The sequence below is a fragment of the Alligator sinensis genome, unplaced genomic scaffold, assembly GCF_000455745.1.
Source record: "Alligator sinensis unplaced genomic scaffold, ASM45574v1 scaffold97_1, whole genome shotgun sequence".
Taxonomy (NCBI): Eukaryota; Metazoa; Chordata; order Crocodylia; family Alligatoridae; genus Alligator; species Alligator sinensis.
The window spans coordinates 1,427,130-1,448,574 of NW_005841921.1; the positions used below are offsets into that span (position 1 = coordinate 1,427,130).

General features: G+C 41.3%; 1 protein-coding gene across 4 annotated transcripts in view; it reads left to right on the plus strand.

The window, feature by feature from the left end:
* Window positions 1–21,445, plus strand: part of PRMT7 (protein arginine methyltransferase 7) — a 57,589-nt gene that overhangs the window by 31,219 nt on the left and 4,925 nt on the right. For 3 of the 4 annotated variants that reach the window (XM_014517686.2, XM_006019058.3, XM_014517685.2), the window contains exons 10-17: window positions 1,049–1,187; window positions 1,750–1,833; window positions 4,880–4,927; window positions 7,797–7,886; window positions 8,444–8,605; window positions 15,877–15,951; window positions 17,484–17,644; window positions 21,305–21,401. In XM_014517686.2, coding sequence (XP_014373172.1) covers window positions 1,049–1,187; window positions 1,750–1,833; window positions 4,880–4,927; window positions 7,797–7,886; window positions 8,444–8,605; window positions 15,877–15,951; window positions 17,484–17,644; window positions 21,305–21,401 — 856 coding nt within the window. The remainder of the gene's footprint in view (window positions 1–1,048; window positions 1,188–1,749; window positions 1,834–4,879; window positions 4,928–7,796; window positions 7,887–8,443; window positions 8,606–15,876; window positions 15,952–17,483; window positions 17,645–21,304; window positions 21,402–21,445) is intronic. The other variant, XM_025198446.1, reaches the window with a different exon arrangement.

The window sequence follows — 21,445 nt, forward strand, 5'->3', positions numbered from 1 at the left end:
CTCCCCACACCCCTTCACAACACCCCCCCTGCAAACCTCACACGCACCCATCCTCACCCCTTCACAACTCTCCCCCCCCGCCCACAAAGTCAGCACCCACTGCTGACCACATCCCACACACCTCCCGCCATGCATAAGTACCTGTATATATTTCTAAAGAAGGGTCAAGTACTGTTATATTTAGTTTAATTTTTTTTAAGTAATTAACTTGGCATTATTTTGAATTTTTCTGCACACAGTTTTGAATTTTTCTGCCTATAATTCTCTGGTGCATATCTAAAGCTGAGGCACTTTGAATTTGTAGGTTCCTCACCACTGCTATAGATTCATCATTAAGCATAGTAATATCAGATAAGTGTTGGCACATTTATGTGACGCCACCAATTACAACTGTGTGGAAACAAAAAAAGGCGAGTATATGAAATGGCAGTTTAGCTGAGAGTATATTCTGATGAGTTCTCAAGGGACCCTCCTTTGTCTCTGGTATATCAGTGTTCTGTAACAGGGACAGAATTCTAGTTTGATTTTTATGAAAGAAAACTGAAGCTCAATCAGATTCTGGAAAGTCAAGTACATCAAGAATAGAACCAAGACAGCAGTTACTACCTTCCTCCATGCATTTGCTGGCTTGTGCATGCATGCATACACGCATGCACACAAACAGAGAATCTTGCAAAATCAGTGACCTCTTGTTCAAGATAATGGAGTAATTCAAAATTAGTCATGATTGAAACAGTTGCCAAGATTTTTAAAAATCTAATGCTTCAAGCTGGTGCCTCTTTCTGTATTTAGAAGCTTGAACAAGCAGTCCTTTCCTAGAGGTCAAAAACACCTGGCATTCAGTACTGAAGTTGGTTGGGGCATTTAAAACTTCTTAAAATTAAGCCATTTCAAATTCAGCCATCTGGTCTTCTCCTTTGTAAATGCAAAAACAAAAAGTAGAAGGAAAGACTAGCCAAACTAAAATGGAACAATGCAGACCACCTATGTACTGTATATATTATCTGTTAGAACATGTATATTACTCAATGTTTTCCATTACTTATAGAGATAAAGAAGATAAAACAGATGCCCATGTTGCAAGTCCTGTTTGTAGATGTCAGGCTCACCTGCTATGGAATAGGCCACGTTTTGGAGAACTAAATGATCAGAACCGAACAAATGAATATATCAAGGCTTTGAAGAAAGTGAGTAAAGTCCCCTTAACATCAGCCCCTTACACTACTAGGCCATTTTTGTGCATCTTTCCATCTTCTGTGGCTTATCAAGTAGGTCTGGACCATCGCTTTTAACAATGAGCTGTGTTTGTTTACACAGCACAGAACACTCTAAGTTTGAAACATAGCTGTATTCAGACCTCATTATGAAATATCTACTATCCAGTTTTCTTGAATTGCAGGCACAAAAGATCTGCTATGGATCTTTGTAACTGCAGAATATTTTTCAACAGGAGTGTCTTCTAGTCGGATGCAGACAGGCTTTTGGTGATCACAGAAGGAATTAATGTTGAATTTGTATGTGTATGACCAGTAATAACTTCTTCATTATTACTGTGGAGTGCATATCGCTCCTTTGTATTAAAATCTAATATTCTGAATTTCTGCAGCTACCCCCAGTCCTTATTGCACTGAATGAGTATCTTTTTATTTTTAAAGCTATATTTAAATGACTAGATGTGGAAAAAAACTATTTGAGAAATTTTTCATCTGGACCAAAAAGAATGCTGACAATTTGTCCTATTTTCTGTAGGTTCTGAAAACAGATAGTGTTTGTCTCTGCATCAGTGATGGCAGTCTGCTTCCTGTGCTGGCTCACTATCTTGGAGCACAGCAGGTACAGTACTTGGCTTCTTCCTGTTGTTTTTCTGGTCTTTGTTTTTCAGTTGTTAATTCTCTGGAATAGTTTGATTTTCCAACTCTTGATACTGACTTGTTTCTGAAGTTGCTTCTTCAGTAATAATTGGGGGCTTGTCTTATTCGCTGTATCAGGGATAAAGGTGACGTCATCTTCCTGTGACCACAAAACTTTAGGGACATAGCAAGACCAGCTGTCACTTCTTACCTAGACTGCAGCCAAAGGTTCCAGGTGCAACTTTCTGGGTTCATTTTCTTGTTGCATTTGCTAATGGTGTTTAGTTCCAAGAAGGATAAGCAACTTTCTAATTTTGTGCTTGCTGTTTTGAGGTTGATAGGCTTTTCTTTCAAGAGAAATGGAGTGACTATAACATTAGGATGCATAAAATGCTACAAGAGCATTGTGCTTGTGTGTTCTACATTTTATATCAACTTGTGCTCCTTCTCTTATCACACAGCTGGGCTGCTCTTAGCACCTTTAATTTGGTCTCCCTGGGTTGTTCAGGTTAAAACATACCATAGTTAGAGACTGAATAGCTAAGAATATTTTCTGTAATCCCTGGGCACGTGCTACTTGCTCAGTTATCCACTTAGTGGTTGCATGAGACTCTGGCCTTTTCTAACTCCATTTTTTCCCTCCACAATAGGAGTGTGAATTGATGAAGGAAAAGTTTTTTAGTTCAGTTGGACAGCACATAAAAGCAGACGACAATTTCAAGGTGCATGCCCCTGTAAAGGCTCTGCCTTATAAAACTGCATGGGTTCCCCAGCCATTCACAATGATAGAGCTGTGTGTCAGCATTGAAGTTCTAGCAACAATCCTATTTATAGTAACTGCTACCCAATAGTCCATTGGATTGGCACTTCAGTAAACAGACTCTTTTGTAATTGCAATCCACCTGCATTGCCAGCATATTTCTTTGCAGTCTAAATAAACTGGCTTGATAGTAATAAGGATGATCAGCCAAAAAACACAGTTAATTTCAGTCTTCATAGGAATTTCTGAAAGCTGTAGCCTATAAAGTGAGACCCTCGCTAGGGAGGTGCAAGCTTCTGGTTCAGTAATACTTTCCTCTCTGTAGTTTAGCAAATGCTGTACACCTGGGTATCACATGGATGTTAAGATTATCACAGCTGCATGATTTTGCTAATTAATTTCTGAACTAGCATTCCTAAAAGATGCAGTGAGACAGAAAGTGCTCAGTGTGGCTTTACAAATCATCTTGATATAAATCTCTTGCTAAACAGTGCTTCAGTAAGCTAATGCAGGTGTTTCACTTTCATCTGTCACAGAAATGATGGTTGCAGTAGTCAGTGAAATCAGATGGCTTACAGCCATTCTCTCTAACTTGTCAAAGCCCCAAAATATTCAGGTGATGTGGTGTTATTCATCTATGCATGTAGTTTCACTTGTGGTTAATCCTGAGTTGGCAGCAACCTCTTTGGCAGCATGTTAGTGTGTAAATGCTGCACCTGTCTTCAATTTGAGGCTGTCTTCCCCCAGAGCTTTGAAGGTATGCATTAAGGGTCTACTGAGAAATGGAAATACGTAGTTGTCTGCACTTGTCATTGCTAATAATGAAAACAGTAGTAGAACCATGATAATTTCAGGTGGTTATTTCCTCCAGACCTGATGTAGATGGTGCATCCAACTGAAACAGGCTACAATTATACATATAAGCCAGAGTTAGGTGCCTAAATACTGTTGCCTCAGGATTCCTTTTATCAGAGACCCCCAAAGATAGACATGGCCCCTCGTCCAGTTTTCTATTGAGTAAACTTTATTAGTAATCCCTAGGCTTATTACAAGGTAATTATCCTTGCAATACAACCTGGCAAGCTGTTCCTTAGATGTTACAACAGCGACCTTTGGTGGTACCGGCCTCAGATCTGCTGGGTGTGTGAGATGTTTAGTTTCTGGATTCCTCATTGTTCGAACAAGAATTTCAAGGTTGCTTCTGTCTCCCCAGGGTGGCAACACCAACACACATGGTCTCCTTGTTTATCCACTTCTTTTGTAACTTTCTCATCTCAAACTGTCCAGTCCTCAAGTTTCATACCTCATCTTTTTTAGATAAGGTACTCCAATCCTATTCCGTTTTTGGTTTTCTTTCCTTTTAGGGAAACTACTGTACCTGGTTAGCCCACCATACCAATCACAGCACTTGCTTTTGCCAGCACCTATAAGGCAGTCTGTACAATTTAATTGCTTAGTTCCGGGAAGGCCTAAGGTTATGCTAAGAGCCTGAGCATAACTCAGTTTGCCTGCTACAAATAACTTTATGGTTCTGGGCCTAAGTTTAGTAAGGGAGTTCATAAATCAAAGCAGTTTTTTTGATGTTGCTTCTAATTTGTGTGCTCTCACATTAATCCACTCTGCTGGAATGAATGTGAATGAAGTATATGATGTGGGCACAGATCATCAGCATTATGGCCAATTGTGAGTGCCTCACTCTTGTTTCAGCTGCTTATTATTAAGTGCTGGATTAGGGCCAGAATGTGCAAAATGATGACCTTCCCCTTCCCTCAGGAAGTATGATGCCTCCTTCCCAGGTCCTAGCATGGTAGAATCTTGCTGGATTGTGCTTCAGTAAACTGAAAATCCCCAAATCTGTTGTTAACGTTGATACTTGGATTTGCAGCTAACCAGAGTTTGAATTAATGATGTTTGGTTGTACTTGTCTGCTATTAAGAAAATGAATTGCAGTTACTCTGGGGATAGACTGGAACAAATGGTAGTGCGCTACGCACTTTGATGGTGCAGAATAAACTATAAAACATTGTTAATTTTACTGCTGTGCAAGCAATACATTTTAACCTGTAGTTTTGTTGAATTATGTTGGTTTTATATTTATTTTATTTATTTACATTTATTTCTGTAGAAACAAACAGAACATCAGACAGTACAATAGCTGTTGCTTTTTTGAGTTACATAAACAGGTGTAGTTCTCTTGAGCATACATGATTGTATCCCAGAGCAATGACATTATGATGCAGTATGATTTACTGCATTATTTTCTTTCTAGGTGTTTACATTGGAGAACTCTGCAGTATCTCACTCTGTCATGGAGAAAGTGAGTAGTTAATCCTGAAGACTAAAGAGTGAGCGGAGCTGTGGATTTCACAGGATCACTAAGGCCAAAACACAAAGCCTGAGAAATGAATGATATATGGTTATATCATCAGTCCAACAATTAAACACTTTAACCTACTGGGTTATACAGTTTGACATGGCTCCTTGGGAAAAGTCTGTTTTCAGTTGTGTAATGTTCAGATTTCAAATGGAAACAAGGTTATGCCAAAATTATTCTCATAGCCTCAGAGCAAATATTCTTATGCGAGTTGTTCTCACTATCTGTATAGTGGTCCCTAAACCTGTTCCTACACAGAGTTGTAATCTCTGTTACAGCCTTGTTCTCTATCCCATTCCTGACTGGGCGGGCAAAATATGGCCTGTGGGCCAGATTCGCCCCGCCAGGCCATTCTATCTGGCCTGCAGAGCCCCTAAAAATTTAGTAAATTATTATTTATTTGCCCTGGCTCCCTGTCAAGGCTGATAGGAGGCAGGGGCAATAGGACCCAGAGGGAGCCCTCAGCAGGCTTGGAGGCTTGAGCAGCCCAGCCCTGCACAACCCCAGCCAGTTCCCTGCTTTTCTGCCCCCACCCTGCTCGGACACCATGTGGCTGTGGCTCCTGGCTGCATTCCCGGCCCACGGAGTACAGAACTGCACTGGGTGTGTGTGTGCGTGAGGGTATGCATGCATGCACGTGCATGTCTGCAGGCACAGGGGCAGAGTGTGTGTGTGTTCATAGGGCGAGTCCCACACGTACACCCTACCATGTACACACACCTCCCCTTGCACTGCCATAAATGAACCGCAGCCACCCTCCCCCATACCTACCCACACCCCACATATCCACACCCACATGCTCCCTCACCCCACACACCCACAGCCCACACAAACCTATACTCTCCCCCACAATATACACGAGTAAGACTTCGTTTTAAGCTATTGTGTAGTCACTTCTGTGTACACTACACAAACGCATGTAAATCAAGACAAAAATATTTTTTTAAATCAAATTAATGAACGTTGTAGATGTTTGATTTTTTTTTTTTTTTTTTTAAGAATATAATTTGGTATTTTTCTGGTTCTGAGATAGCAAAACCCCTTGCTGAAAGGAGTACTACTGGGGGCAAAGGGAGGGATTTCTGGTGGCACCGGTCAGGGATTAGGGGGCAGGACTTCTGGTCACAAGATGGTGACCAGGGGGCAGGGCACCTGTCAAGCGGCGGAGCTACCCATGCGGCCCTCGACAGCTTGCCAAAACTCAGTAAGCGGCCCTCTGCCCAAAATAATTGCCTGTCCCTGTTCTATCTTATGTTATGGCCATTTGAGTGGCTGGGCTTTCTAGAAATACCTTTTTTTTCCCCCTGACAATTCAGTATACATTTCTGAAAAGCAGAAAAACCTTATTTAGGAACACGAACTGTGTTAAACTGACATTTTTATGCCAGGTCAATGGGTGTCCATAGCGTAAGACTGATTCAGGCCTGAATACAAGACATTCCAGGTTTCTTGTGACACACTAAAGAAATAGAACTATCCATCAGCAGGCTGAAGGTTCATCTGACTTCCAAATCTGCAATTTATCTCCTAATTCATGTTCACAATTTTTTTCTTATCATGTGAACGCTTCATTGCTTAGTGGCCTAATTAGACTTTGTTTCCCACCAGCCAGGACCCTGGTACCTCTATAGGACTTAAATTGTATGCCAGTAGCTCTCCTGGAGTTGCTATTTGAGCCAATGAAAAATTGTTTGCTAAAACACCTTTTAGAGATTTGTCTGGTCATTACATCAGTCAGGAGAGTGAAGGCTCCCCATGCACAATACATTCAAAATTGGTTCCATAAAGCCATACTCAAAATACTTGCCAAAAAAAATCTATATTACCTCAACCAGGGTACCAGCCTCCCTGTCTTTTTCCCAAACCTGATACCCATAAGAAAATTAGGTTTCCAAACCTTTGTATCCCACAAGCCTTCTCTTTTTTTTTTCACTTAGACTGCATACAGTTTTTTTAGAGCCTTACCTCTCCTATTGATTTTATGTGTTGAGAGAATGGAAAGTTAACTATTCTGATTTCAAAGATTCCTGGATAAAGGCTTGTATAGTCTCCTGCTACCAAGCAGAGCATGCACATCATCCATATCATAGTTCTAGCTCATTCTACTGGCACTGGAACTACTTCAGTCCCTGACTTGAAAAATGTGTCAATTTGGGGGATATTTGAAAAGCAGCTACTTAGTTATCCATTCCTGCATTCTCAAAATATGTTGTCAGCCACTTCATGTCTGATGCAGACTTTGACATATCTGTTTTGTGCTTCATATGCAAATAGACTTCAAGCCCTTCTATCTTTGGAATCATTTGAAGTGAAATAATATGTTCAATCATTCTGAGAAGGAAAAGTGAATACTTATCATAACTATTACTCAGGGTGTATTGACACATTTATCTTGGAACCTGCTTTGGGGCCCAGTGGAGGGAGTGTTGGGGCAATGTTCTTTGGAGCCGTGATGAGATAAAAGGTATGTGTTCTTGGCAGTGGGTGCTACTACTAGCTCAGTGCATGTGTCAAAAGTGGAATAGACTTGTGCAACACATCTAGAAGATCAAGAGTTATGAAAATCATAAAATTATAGAGAATTAAGGTTGGAAGGGACCTCAGGATGTCATCTAGTCCAACCTCCTGTTCAAAGCAGGACCATCTCTAATTATATCATCCCAGCCAAAAGAGATCATTTGTATTAATTTACCTTCTATATAGTGTTTTCCATCTTTATTAGTGTTTAAAATGGTAGTTTAATAGAATTTTGGGTCTGTTCTTATATCTTTAGGTAAAAGTTAAGCACAAATGATTTCTTTTTCTCTCTCAGATTTTTAAAGCCAATCATCTAGAAGATAAAATTAAAATAATAGAGAAACGTCCAGAGTTGCTGACCCCTTCTGATTTAGAAAATAAGAAGGTAAGTAACACTTGTCCTGTTCTGGCATTTAAAAACATAAGCAGACTAAAAAATCCTTTGCCTTCTCTTGCATTATAAGAATTGTAACTCATCCTGGTACAGCCCAAACCATCAGTAATAGCTTATACTCCTGTCCCACTGAAACTGAAAAAATATGCTGGTTTCAAGAGAAGTATATGCAGCCACAGGTGTGATTCTTCCCTTACGTCCTAAACAAATCATTACACTGGTACAAACCCAACTGTATGTGGTGTTATAAGCATGTTTTCTTCAACCCATAGTTTGGTCCACTTCCTATATGTGATTAAGCTATACAGCTGTGTAAACACTGCAAGCATGGTAAGGAGTTATATTACTTCAACTATACATGTAATATTTCATATAGCACAACTTTTGTATGTGCACAAACCTGGAATGTGCAGCTTTCTGTTATCCTAAAGCCAAACACAGAATTTCTGAGAAGTGCTGCCTGCGTATCTACCTCAGATATTTTGTAAATCATGTTTGTTTTGTCTTATTATTTTTCATATACTCTGTCCTTTTTTGTTTCCCCCAAGGTCTCTGTTGTTATTGGAGAACCTTTTTTCACTACAAGCTTACTACCTTGGCACAACTTGCATTTTTGGTATGCCAGAACAGCAGCGGCTAATCAACTCGTCAGAAACATCACTGTCCTGCCACAGTCTGCTTCCCTGCACATGATGGTTGTAGAGTTTAAGGTGAGATGGAAATATGCCATTTATATTTTCATGGCTTCAGTTAAGACCAAGTTGAGTCTTTTCAGCATTATTTTACATTTCACGTTTATCATATCTGAACACCATACACTTTCAGCATAATTCTTGCTCTTGACAATAGGACGAACTCAGAGCAACTTGACTTCTGAAATTTGAAGATGCCTACTGTCATTTCAGACATTCCTTATCTTGGACTGAAATTATTTTTAATTAGAAAAACAAATTATGTTTTTAGGAGCGCATGTCATGTAGGCAGCATTACATGTTGATGAGGAATTATGATACTGAGAATTAAAAGCCACCAAGGACAGACGATTGAAGGGTTTTTGCTTTGTTTTTTAAATTGCAAAAACTGAAACATTGCTATTTACTTCCCGTTTTACATCAGAAACTAGGAGCTTCAATTATTTTGGTGAAATTGAAGTATTTTTAACTATTTATTTTTAAATCCCTGTGTCAAATAGATAGACGTTGCTTGAAATTTGTCATTCTGTTTTTATTTGTAGAATAATAAGTTTGTAAATAATATTTTGGGAACAGAGGACTCTGTCTGGTTTACAAACTTTTTAAAAATTAATTTTGGCCAGTGGTGAGGGAACACAGCAATCTTTACAAAGCACAGACCATGTTTGAGTGCATCTTAATTGCTGGTTCCCCTCTTGTTTCTGTTTTAAAACAGGTGATAATTATAACCATTGTAAACTTAAAGCCCAAGTGCAACAGACAAGTATGGATTTTATTTTTTTTAGCTTGATCAAGTAACTCTCATATAGAGATGTATATTCTGTGTTTTACTGGTTTGTTTTTCCCGTTGCACCAAAGAAAATAATGAATAGATCCTAAGACTTGGGAGACCTGAGTTAAAATCCTTGCCAGCTATAGATTTCCTCTGTGATCTTTGTTTGGCAAGTTACTTAGTCTTTCAAGGTTTTAGTTCATCTGTAAAATAACTACTCTCTTATCTTACTGGGGTGCTTGGAAGAAAAAAGATAGATTGTGCAGTGCTCAGTTACTATGATAATGGAAGCCAATAAGTACCTTTAAAATGATAGATGGGGGTGATTGCTTCTGCGGCCACTGTTTCTCTCCATCGAGGCAAGAGGAAAGCTCCTTTGGCCACTATTTCTCTCTGCCATGGCAGGGGAAAAGTGACCACCTGAAGCTGCAGATCCATGGGCTGAATCAAATGGCTCCTTGTGAAAAGGTTTGAAAGATTTTTGTAGGGAGTTTTGAAAAAGTATGCATCCAGCTAGATACAAACTGCTTTCCTCCCTGCTCGCCTTGCCCATCTGGTATTGGGGGAGCTGGGGTTGAAAAATTTAACCAGTTGGGATATCTGTAGTTTATCAAAACCATATGATAGTGCTGTTTACTGACTCTAATCTTTCCTTAATTACTAATCAATGCTGCCTGCAAACTTGAAGCATTCCTTCAAATATTTAAAATAGATTTTGCACACGCACAACAGTATGTTTGTGGGGGGGAGGGGGTTGGTTTTGTTTTGTTTTATTAAACCAGCTTGTTATCCTGAGGAAGGTCAAATTACTAACTTTGGGTACAGAATCAAATATGTTTTAAAAATAAGATTGCATCCACAGTTACACTCAGATAAAACAAAGACAGGTATTTTGCTTTCTTTTAAGAATAATGGCATACAATAGAATGTTAAGCGGGAGGTTATGCTGTCTATTACATACATGACATAGCTCAGTTTTATGTTAGCAGCAGACAGATAGTCGTCTTAAGGATCTTGTACAGTCAGCTTTGTATTCAGTCATTTGAAGTTATTGAGCAGTAAGAGTTGAACAGAACTACACTGTGCCAATCCATTGTATGTGCCTGGTACTGTTGAATAGTTTGCTCTGACAGGTTTTGTGGGATGTCCCAGAAGAAATACAGGTCTTTGTGATTTTTAAAAAAGTGTGTCTGTCAGCAAATTTGTTTGCACGACATTTATTTTAAGCAGCATTTAGATGCATTTTAATGTGTAAAACAATGTATGAATTAATATAGCTGATTTTGGATTCTCCTATCAGTTTTGTTAAAATAGATGTATGCAACTTGACTCTTCAGAGACTAATAATTTTGGGAAGTCTAATTTTTGGATGCCCAATTTTTTGAGGACAGCTGGTTTCCAAATTCAAACTCCTTTCCTTCTGACAACTATGGTTTTCCGTGATGTCTCAAATTCAGCACCAACAATCATTTGTCACTTCTGAAAACTAGGGCTGTGCTGAATAATTTCACCATACATGGAAGTTCTGTATTTTAATTAGTACTGTGATACTAAAGATATTTGTAGGATTCTTCTTCCTTCTTCTGGAAAGTGTACTTGTATTCCCAGCAACTTGGGTGAATAGGAAGGAGGACCCGCTTAGTTAGGTATTTGATCAGCCTTTCTTTGACTGATGTTTTACAGAATTATGAGAAACAGAATGATAACTTTATAGTTAACTTAGAAAAGGATAAAAACACATTTTTTTTTCTTCATACATGGCAAGTTTCAATTATCCTAGTGGATCCAAAGTAAACTTCATAATGGGGGAGAATTCAAAAGTATTCCAGGTAATTGTACTAAATAGTTTATTCTTCTTGCTGTTCTAACCCTTCTACATTTCTTAAACATCATTGGATAGACCTATCAGACATTTCATAATCACCCTAGGGTTTTATTTTTTGATGCAGCAGACATTTATTTCAAACATCTGGCTTATACCATCACTGCTGATGTTCTGTGTAAAGTGGCTATTTGGTGAACAGGATCCAGTATCAGCAGAAAAATTTGTGGGCTGTTGCAGCACAGCAATAAATTTAGTAATAAAATGTGTATTTCTGAAACTGTGGTAAAATATCTCACTCCATTAGAGAACCAGCAATATGTTCTAGAAAATAGATAAACGTTGAACTGAAATATTGCCTATTAACTGAATCATTGGGTTCAATGAGAGGTGATCCTGGATAACTATTGTCAGCACACTAATAACCTCTGCCAAATGGAAGACTTAGTGAAGGTAAAGTAGTAAGATTTTTTTTTCACAAAAAATATTAATATGGACTCTGCTGGAATTCTTCTTTAAAAGGACAGAGGCTGGTAGCACATGGATCAGAATATATACTGTGTACAGAGACCCTCAAATGGCGTTCTCCCTACATGTCGTTCCTCAGAACTAGCCAACCTGCAACGTGTGCCATAAATGGCACAGGCAGCGTGTGTGTGTATGTGTGGGGCAATGTTCAGGTTCCAGGGGCAGCCGTGACACCCCCTGGTGACCAGGCTAGCCTTGTCCTGCTCCATCTGTAGGGTACCCTTCTGTTCTCAGTCACCTGGCACACCTTGATATATTCAGTTGATTGGAAGGAAGGCTGCCTAATGGGTCCTAGAGTAAACCCCAGTCTTTGTGACAGCCAGCAGGTCCCTCCCAGACGCTGCTGGCCTCAGTTCTGTCCTTCTTGGGCCAAGTGGGCCCTCCTGACCTGTCATTGTCTCGCAGGCCTACCTGTAGCCATAAGTACTGGCTATTTATGGCCTCCAAACTCTCCTACAGCCATGTCTGTGCCTCACAGGTGTTACTGTATCATCACTCCCTTGTTGGGGCCTCAGCCTTCTCAGCCTCCACCACTTTTCTCTAGCTGGACTTTCAATCTTTGGCCTACTATGCTGGACCTGGCTTCTGGGCACCAGCTCTTATCTTGATTACTTTAGCCGTCGCCCAGTCTCTGTCCTGCCTGGGTGCTGAGCCTGCTTTGGCTCTGTGTGCACCCTCCTGGCCCTGTTTCAGCCCTGCTTTGAGCAGTGAGCCTCCTCTGGCTTGGTCTGTCTGGGCCCCCTGGCCACATCTCTGCCCTGCGCTATACACTAAACCAACCTACTTTGGCTCTGCCTGGTTCTCCTGGCCCTTCTCAGCTTCCGCCCAAGCTAGACTGGCATCCCTCTCTTGGCTGCTATTTGCTTTTGGGCCAAAGTCCACTCTGTGTCCTAGGCCCTTAGCCCCTGACAGGCTCAGGACATCTGCATGGCCTCAGGCACTATTGAGACCTCTGCCAACACCTGATAGTCCCAAACCCAAGCCACTGGATTAAACTGTAACAAAGGAATAAGCACACTGCCTATTACAAATTTAACCCACTCTAGCTGCAGACATCAACAGTAGTTCGTGGCCTTGCAGCAAGGATTCCCCTTTACCCTGGGTTGTATTCCAGTGTCTTACAGGTAGTCCCCAGGGCAGCTCAGAAGTGAGCCAGTATTCTCCTGCAGCCTTCCAGACTAGAAGATCTTCACTCTGCAGTTTACTGAGCCAGACTGCCTGGCACCAGCTACAGTTTTGGACAGAGTACCAAAAGCACCCACAACCTCAGTTTGTAAGATGTTGGCTTGCCTGGGGCGGACAGCGGGAGAGCTGTGATGAAACTGAAAGGCTACTGTATATATAGGTATCAGTTGAACACAATTTTTTTTATATATTTGGAATTTGGAAGCCTACCAGTGCCTAAATCACTATAATAAAATAATTTCTAAAAACCTATACATTTTGGTATTTGATATTGAGTTTTTTGTCATAGAAAATCAGAGCTCCCCCTGCCCCCTTAGCTCACAGAATGCAGGTCCGGGCCCTCTCTCCCAAGCCACATCCCCCTGCCCTCCCCAGCCTTACCAGAGGGGGTCCCCAGCTGCCAGAACTATGGGACTAGGGACCTGGGTCCATAGCCGCCTGCTCCCCACAGCAGCGCCTGAGCCCCAGCTCCCACCCACAGGAGGGCAGCAGCTCCTGCAGCAGAGAGGAGCACAGAGCCAGCTCCCCCTCCCCCCGACCGCTGCCTGTCCACTGCAGGCTTTGCGGGCGGGGTGGGGAGGTACAGCTCCCTGCCACTGTGTGCACTCCTGGGGACAGCAGGGGGGACCCATGCTCCCCAGATCAGTTCACAGGATGGGGGCGGGTGCAGGCTGCCCACTGCAGGCTTGGGCTCCCCACCCTGCTGCCCTTCCCCTGGGGCCTCCACAGCCTAGCAGGTGTGACCCGATGGTACAGGGCAAAGCAGGGCCACACAGGGAAGTTGCTTGCCGCTGTGAGCTCTGCAGTCCCCTGGTGAGCCGTCCCCTGCCTACGCCGCAGCAGTAAGGGGCGCAACACTATGTCGCTGCTCCTGCTACTGCCACATGGGCAGGAGATGGCTTGCCAGGGCAGTGTAGAGCTTGCAGCGGCAAGCAGCTTTCCTGTGTGGCCCCGCTCTGCCCTGCAGCACCGGTCACATGCTCTGGGTCAAAGTCATTCTTTGATCCTTGTTCTTTTAAGCATTTGTACCACTCCAGGTAAGAAATAATGGTAGGGTGAGGAAGGTGAGTCCAAGCCTTGAGGGACCACCCAGATGTAGTTTTGGAGGCTCTTGCTGGAAAACGTGACTGTAAAGGCAGCAAAGATACTTTAAGGTATCTTGGCTTTGTGAGTTTTATTGCTCATTTCTACAGGGCAGTGGTTCTCAACCAGGTTACTGTGGCACCATGCGGTGCCCTGAGATCCGTTCAAGGATACTGTAGTGTGCCATGCAATATTAGCACTGTTAGTTAGGCACATGTGATTCACAAGATAAACCCAGAGATTTCAAAGAGGAATCCACAGTATCAAAAACATTCTGGTCTTTCTGAGTGCTTTGCAACAGAAGAATTAATAATTTTTTCACTAGTCAAAAAATAGCAAGTGAAAACTTGAAGTGAGCATTTTCTGAGGGGTGCCTTGAGTCTAAAATGATTGAGAACAGTTGCTCTGGGGAATTGCTGAAGTATGTTCACTAATGCAGAGTCAACTGAACTATATGATGGGTGAAGTAACTTAATAGGTGTGCAAAAGTGTAATAAGATGTCGATCCTAAGGAAATAAAAGCATTTGAAATTCTTGAACAGGAAATCTGTTTGGGGCTGGAGGGAAATAGTGCAACCGCTGATTGTTTAACAATCTACCCTTTTAACTTGTATGTGCTTTCTTACTAGCTTTGGTCTTTTTGCAAAAGAAAACTTAGCTTTTGTACGTTTGGAATTAGTTTTCTTAGATGTATTCAAACAGCTATGTTCATAAAGGTAAGTAATGTTCTAAGTGACATTCATATGATCATGCTTGGAACAACTTTCCAGTGGCATGGGAAAAGAAAATTTATTTCTTGCTGTAGCTAAACATGAAAACCAAAATACTCATGTTATGTGGATTTTTGGACTGTTTTTGTTTGAGAACATATTTGTGTTGGATCATCAATGGGAGAAGCATGCCTGAAAAATAACATTTGCCTCATAGGGGCTGTGGGTGGATTGATAGAGGTTGAAATAAAGATAATGACTGTAAGAATCTATTTGTCTTCAGTAAATTCAGTGGTTTTGCTTGCATCTGTCTGCAGCTGAGTAAGAAATGAATTAGAAATAACTCTGAAAATTAGGTTTTAGGCTTCATCAGTAAAACTCCTGTAGGAGAATGTTTTTTCATTCAGCAGAGCTATTTACACAGTTTTGGTACTTCAGTTTTAAGATTGATTAGAACAGGCAGCTTTTTTAAGTGTTCATTCTTTTTATGCAAAATAAAGTAAATTGAAGTGTCTGAACAGCTCTGACAGTTGACATTTTTTAGGGAATTATGTATTGTTTCCTGCCATAATATCTTATCAGTATGCCTCCTCATTTGGAGGGTGTAGTTTAGGCGGGGCAAGACTCCAGTCTTTGGATAATGATTTGCATGCTATTTGCGTCTCTGAGATGGACTAATGATTCCTTTTCTGATTTAGGCACTGGTCCTCTAGGAACTAAACTTTGATCAACTGGTTTAAAAGGAAACCAAGCAGAAGAAAGATAGTAACCAGTTTAGGTTGCTGTGGTTTGAATTCTTACCTGAGACCTAAACGTTTAATATACAGTGATGCAAAAGTCAGGAATCATAGGCATTATAACAGACTTCAAACTGGTTACCATTAACTTCAATATGTGTCTCAGTTTTCTTTTGAATTGGTGCCAGGACTCTTCTTCAGTTAATTTTTGTGGCATTTTCACCTGAACAGGACAAAAGACAAAAAAAAAAAAAAAAAAGTTAGTGCCCATGGGTACTGAGTTTTGTGACACCCTGTAGTAATCCTATTATTAGCCTTTTTTCCCCCAACTCACTTTAGAATAGATATTTAAAATGTTTTCTTACAATTTTCAACACATTACACTTATATAGTTAACAGCTTCATTCGCAACCAAAACCTTTCCTAACCAGATTGCTTACTTTTCCTCTTAGGACTTGTGGAGAATCCGAAGTCCATGTCGTACTTGTGAAGGGTTTGATGTTCACATTATGGATGATATGATTGGGGTAAGAGGGATCACATTTGAACTCTTCAAACAGGATATGATGTTACAGCTCAAGTTTTAGCTATGCTTTAAAAACCATTTTGTGGAATACAAGTGGAATGTGTGTGTGATGTTTGACATGGAACCTTAATGTTCTGTTTTTCATTTTTAGGCTATTTAATTCCTATAGCAACATTCTTTCTTTCTTATTTTCGGATTTCTTCTGATATGGCAAAGCTGTTTGCCACTTTTAAGCATTAAGAACTAGAAACAGAATGTAGCTTTGAATAGTAAATTCTTTGTCATAAACTGTATTGATTATTGGGCCAAGCCATTAAGTATCATCTTTATTGCAGAAATTACATATAGTCATCTTGAGCATTTTGAGCATTACATTACATATAGTCATCTTGAGCATAGCTCTCCAGCATGTAACTTAATTTATTAAATAAGGATCTTTGTGTAGAAAGGTCCTGGTAGTTTCCATCTATTCAAGAGTAGAATTTTTATAATATTAAACATTTGTATAAGTGTCTTGGCAAAACATAATCAAGAAAAGTGTAGGTTTCTCCACTGCAGATTTTTTTATATTTACAAAAAAGTAGCTACACTATTTATAAATGCCTCTGGAAACAGAGGTTTGGGATAATTACAGTTTTGAATGAGAGAATCATAATCTGGGCTGTGAACTATTTTTAACTTGGTTCCTAGATACCAGCATTTTTTTACTGGTACTACTTTAATTGTAACCAGCATTGCTAAATTCAGCAGTGGCAATGACTGTAATTCAGCAAAGAATCTATATTTGTTCTTAAACTGAAACACATGCTGAACTGCTTTGCTGAATTACTGCTTTACCAATACAAAAGTATTTAAGCTATTAAGTGATCTCAAAGTAGAGGAACTCTCTTTAGAATTCAGGTACCTATTAACCTGTCCAAGTGTAAATAAAGTGAAATGAAACTAGTATTTTGTGTACTTGTAGCCTCCCTCATCATCATTACACAAGTGCCTTCCAGTAGCACATTAAGCTGTGTAACTGAGGTCTGTGTGTGTCTGTTTTCTCTTTCATCTCCTCCTGAGGGAGAGGACTGTATGCAGTGGAGTGTTTCATATGAAAGGGATTTTTGTTCTTTTTTGTTTTAAAAACAAATGAATGTACATGCCTCTATACATATGTAAGCCAAAGAAGCACAATTTGCATTTGGAACAGAAAGTGATGAGGTTGAGAGTTGGTTCAGACTGACAAAGCAGTCTCTCATACAGATGAATTTTACCTTTGTGACAATTTACTTGTGCCCATTGAGCAGAGCTTCTGCCTAAGTCCTCATCCTGGAACTTCAGGCAGTTTTATATATCCTGAGCCCAACTTGAAGCTGAGGACTGAGATAGTGACTTAACTCTGTGGGAAGCAAGTATAGCATGGAGTCAGGACATTTGCAGAGATTGATTGGGAGACATACCATGGCATTGCAGGCTCACCATAAGTGGTTCAGGGCCAGTGCTTGCCAAATGCAAACTTTGAAGTTGTTACAAGATTGTTTTTTCTTTCAGAATTCTCTGAATTTTCGAGAGTCCAAGGAGGCAGAGCCTCACCCACTGTGGGAATACCCTTGCAAGTCACTATCAGATCCCCAGCAGGTCATGACATTTGATTTCAGACAGACTGTACCACAGCACCGTCTCAGCACAGAGGGTTCCATGAAGCTGTTACGGTAAGATGTAACGTAGAAGGGGGAGCTAACAGAACTTTCACTTTTCTTACACTCAGATGATTTGTATACATGGGTAGGGTTTTTAAAAGTTTGGTGCAGGGAGTATGGTGCATCACCTCATCACACCGCACATTTTTCTCCCATTAAAAAGAAACTAGAAGATTTACTAGCTAGGGGACCTAGGGCTGTATTATTCAGTTTATGATCCAAGAAAAAACAAATACAATGGAGTCTGTGCAGGGCCGGCTGCCAGCTTCAGGATGGGGCAGGCACTTAGTCCTGGGGGATATAGTTGTTATTCTCCCAGCCTGGCCACAGACAGAACTGCACCCCCACACATAATTGCCCCAGACATTCCACCGTGGGCCAGAAGCGCCCTTCACTGCCCTTCTATATTGCCCCTGCCACCTCAAATGTCCCCTGGCTCCGCTCTGTCCTTGCTGTCCCACATATCCTCATGCTTAGTCCCACCCCATCATGATCGAAACCCATCAGACCTCCACTAGCTCCCTTACACTCCACCATGCCATCCCCTGCTTCTGTGAGCATTCAGACTTCTTATTGCAGCCTCTCACTCTTTCACCCCCACAGACCCCACTACTTTCCTCAGCCCCAAACCCTATCTGCTCCTCACATGTCCTCAGCCCCTCCTCACCCCAAACCTCTTTACCCTACAGGCCTTCCTTCTAAAAATCCCTTGATGCCCATGACCCCCCGCCTTCCTTCCAGCCCCTCCTGGCCCTTGGGAGCCCCTTCCCCTCAAAAACCCTCCCAAACAATTCCCCTCACCCTCACCCCAGCCATGGGGCAGCTGGGAGCAAAGCTGTAACTCCCTGCCCAACATTTTCCCCCGCCCTCTCCCCACTGCATGTCCATAGCAGGCCTCCACTGCCCATTATCCTCAACATACAGAAACAAACAGTTGGGGTCAAGGGAGGACTCACTTCAGCCACTGGCAGGACCCCTGTCCTGGGACACCAACCCCTCTCACCTGTCCATGTCTGGTTTTATGCATTCATAGTTGGGCTATTAGTTCAGCCTCCCACAGCCTCCATCATCTGCTGAAATGAATAACCAAAGAAAAGGTCACTGCATTAACTTAACTCTGCCTCGCCTTTGCAACTCCCTCCTGCCTCTGACTGCTGCACCACTGCACATCTCAGCTTGCTTTTAATTCCCCCCCTCCCCTCCCTGTCTCTGATTTGTTGTGGGTTCAAATCCACTAAGAACAATGCCAGACAGTACAAGTTCCTAAGTAGCAGCACACCTTTATTGGACATGCTGGTGGATGATTAGAGCAATGTTACCGGTATTTCATAATTGATAGGATAATAGTAAAAGCAAAGCTAGCTTGCTTAGAGGAAGACCAAGGGTTGCTATGAAGTCAGTAGACTCTCAAATCCATCTGAATACAAATTTGGTTGTTCCTGCTGGGCAGTTGAAAATAAACTTTCAGTGGAGTAGAAATCAAAGCAGGGGGGTGTGCAGCTGCATTCCGTCCCAGGGCCCCCAGATCTGTTCCTGTTTGTATACTACACTTAATATTGAGACCACACTTGATAATGTTAAACAGATGACCAAAATTGTAAAGGCTACACTGACATAGAACTATGTTCTATCTTAGCCTTGCATGCTGCCTACTCTTAAATTTAAAATCTACATATGTTTACAGATAGCTCATAACTCACATAATTAAAGTGGAATAGAGGGTAGAGGTATATTAATATATTAGTTAGTTATATTTTGAAAACAGCATTCTATTAGATAAGATATAAATATAACTTTTCATAATTTGTTAAATTGTATTAGGACAAGATACTTACCTGGTTGGACTCATTTGAGTCCTGTTTTTGTTTTTAGGGTGAGTGGTTTTTTTTTTTTTTTTTTTTTTGGGTTGTTCTCCCGCCCTGGCGGGGGGTCGGGCTAGAAGATCTATTAGGTCCCTTCCAACCCTGAAACTATGAAACTATGAAGATCTAGATGTTTATTTCACTCTTCCAAATAAAACCAGCTGCTTCCCGGTGATAAGTACTTTCAGAGCTGGTTCATGGTTTATTTTTCAAATATATGTGTATTAATGTCAGTAACTTTGAAGTGCCAAGCATCCTCAACTGTAACTGCCCATATTTATAAGCAGCTAAATTCATATTTATTTAATAACTAGCAAGTTGCCAGTTATGAATGACATGGGGGGGAGGGAGGCGGGGACAGAGCGCTGCCAACAGTGCCCTGCAGTGCCACTGCTTCGCCTCTGGTCCTGTGCATTTTTAACACACACACATTCCTCCTGCCTGTTCTGGCTCTCGATAGGGAAGGTGGTAACCGCCTTATTCCCATGCACATCACCCCCTTACCCATGGCTCCTACCCTTTCCCAGCACAGCCTGTGCTGCCATCCCAGGCCTCTTGTGAACAGCGGTGCCAGGTGCGTTTGGAGCCCCAGAGCCATGCTATTGCTTCAGTGCTGGTGGGTCCTGTGCAGCCAAGCTCCTGCGGCCACAGGGGAGAAGCCACTTTTGCAGACGCCCAGTGTCTGTGTGGCACCTTAGCCTGCCCATGCACTGCTCAACATCTCCACAGTAGCCCCTGGTACTTGTGTCTCTGCTGCATGTGTGGTGTTGCTGTGGCAGCAGCAGGAGCCGGTAATGGTCCCTTTGTTGCCTAGCATGGCTCCCTGTGACCACTCTCCAGTGCCCGATTCCTCTGCTGCTGCTCACCAGGACTAGTAGCCTGCTGTGGGTTTGGGCCAGCAGTGGGGCATGGGGACCAGACTATGCTCACTAGGGTGCTCTGTGGTCGCAGCCATGATTATTGGCTATAACAACTGGAAAAAAGCTGATAATGTCATTTCTCCTTTTATGCCAATCCGATATCCTTTAAGGCCAATCCGATAACCAATCGATATATCAATGCACCGATACCTATAACTTATTCTGGACATTTCTGGAATGCTCTAAAACTATTTAAAAGAGAAAAAAGAACCCACTAAATAGAAAACTTGATTTCAAGTACTTCAAAACGTGGTCTTCTCATTTAGCAGCAAACTTCTTGCCTAAACACTTCTGTAACTTGGCTTTGTTGCTCTATATGAGACCCATTTTATATAATTATAACTCTAATTCACTTCATATGATGAGGTTTATTTCAGTTTTACCTTTATAGTTCGTATTGTGTGTCTCCAAAGTTGGCAGATCTTTGGGTTCTGTGAAGATCATATGGGAATCTGTCAGAGGTCAGGGCAATCTGCATAGACTCATGCTTCAGCATCCATGGTGTACTGGGGCAGCATGAGTTCCATTCCCAGAGATTACCTGCGTTCAGAAGGCTTGATAGAATGTCGAAAAATAATTTGTGCTTTTTAACCAAATTCTGTGAAGTAGAGGCTATGAAAATGAGACAGTGTTTATGATAAATACTTCCATAGAAAAAGGGGAAATGTTATCCTTTGTACATTAAAAGGCAGAAGATACTCCTTTCCCCTCTATATTACTTACCTAATGGGAATGCCTTTTGAATCACCATGGACCCAGTCCTAGGCTTTTCTTCTTATGACATCTGTTTCTAATAGTTTCCCTGTGCTTCATCACACTGGAGACTTTGCTTTAGGTCCAGGTGTTATATAAACTTAGTAGAAAATAATACTCAAGCTCTTTCTTTCTAGGACTGGAAAAAGCCATGGAGCCATTCTGTGGATGGTGTATCATCTGACTGCTGACATCTCAATTAACACAGGACTTGTGCAGATTTCAAATGAAAAGGTATTTTTAAAAGTTTATTTAATCTGTGTTCTTTGAGGGAAAGA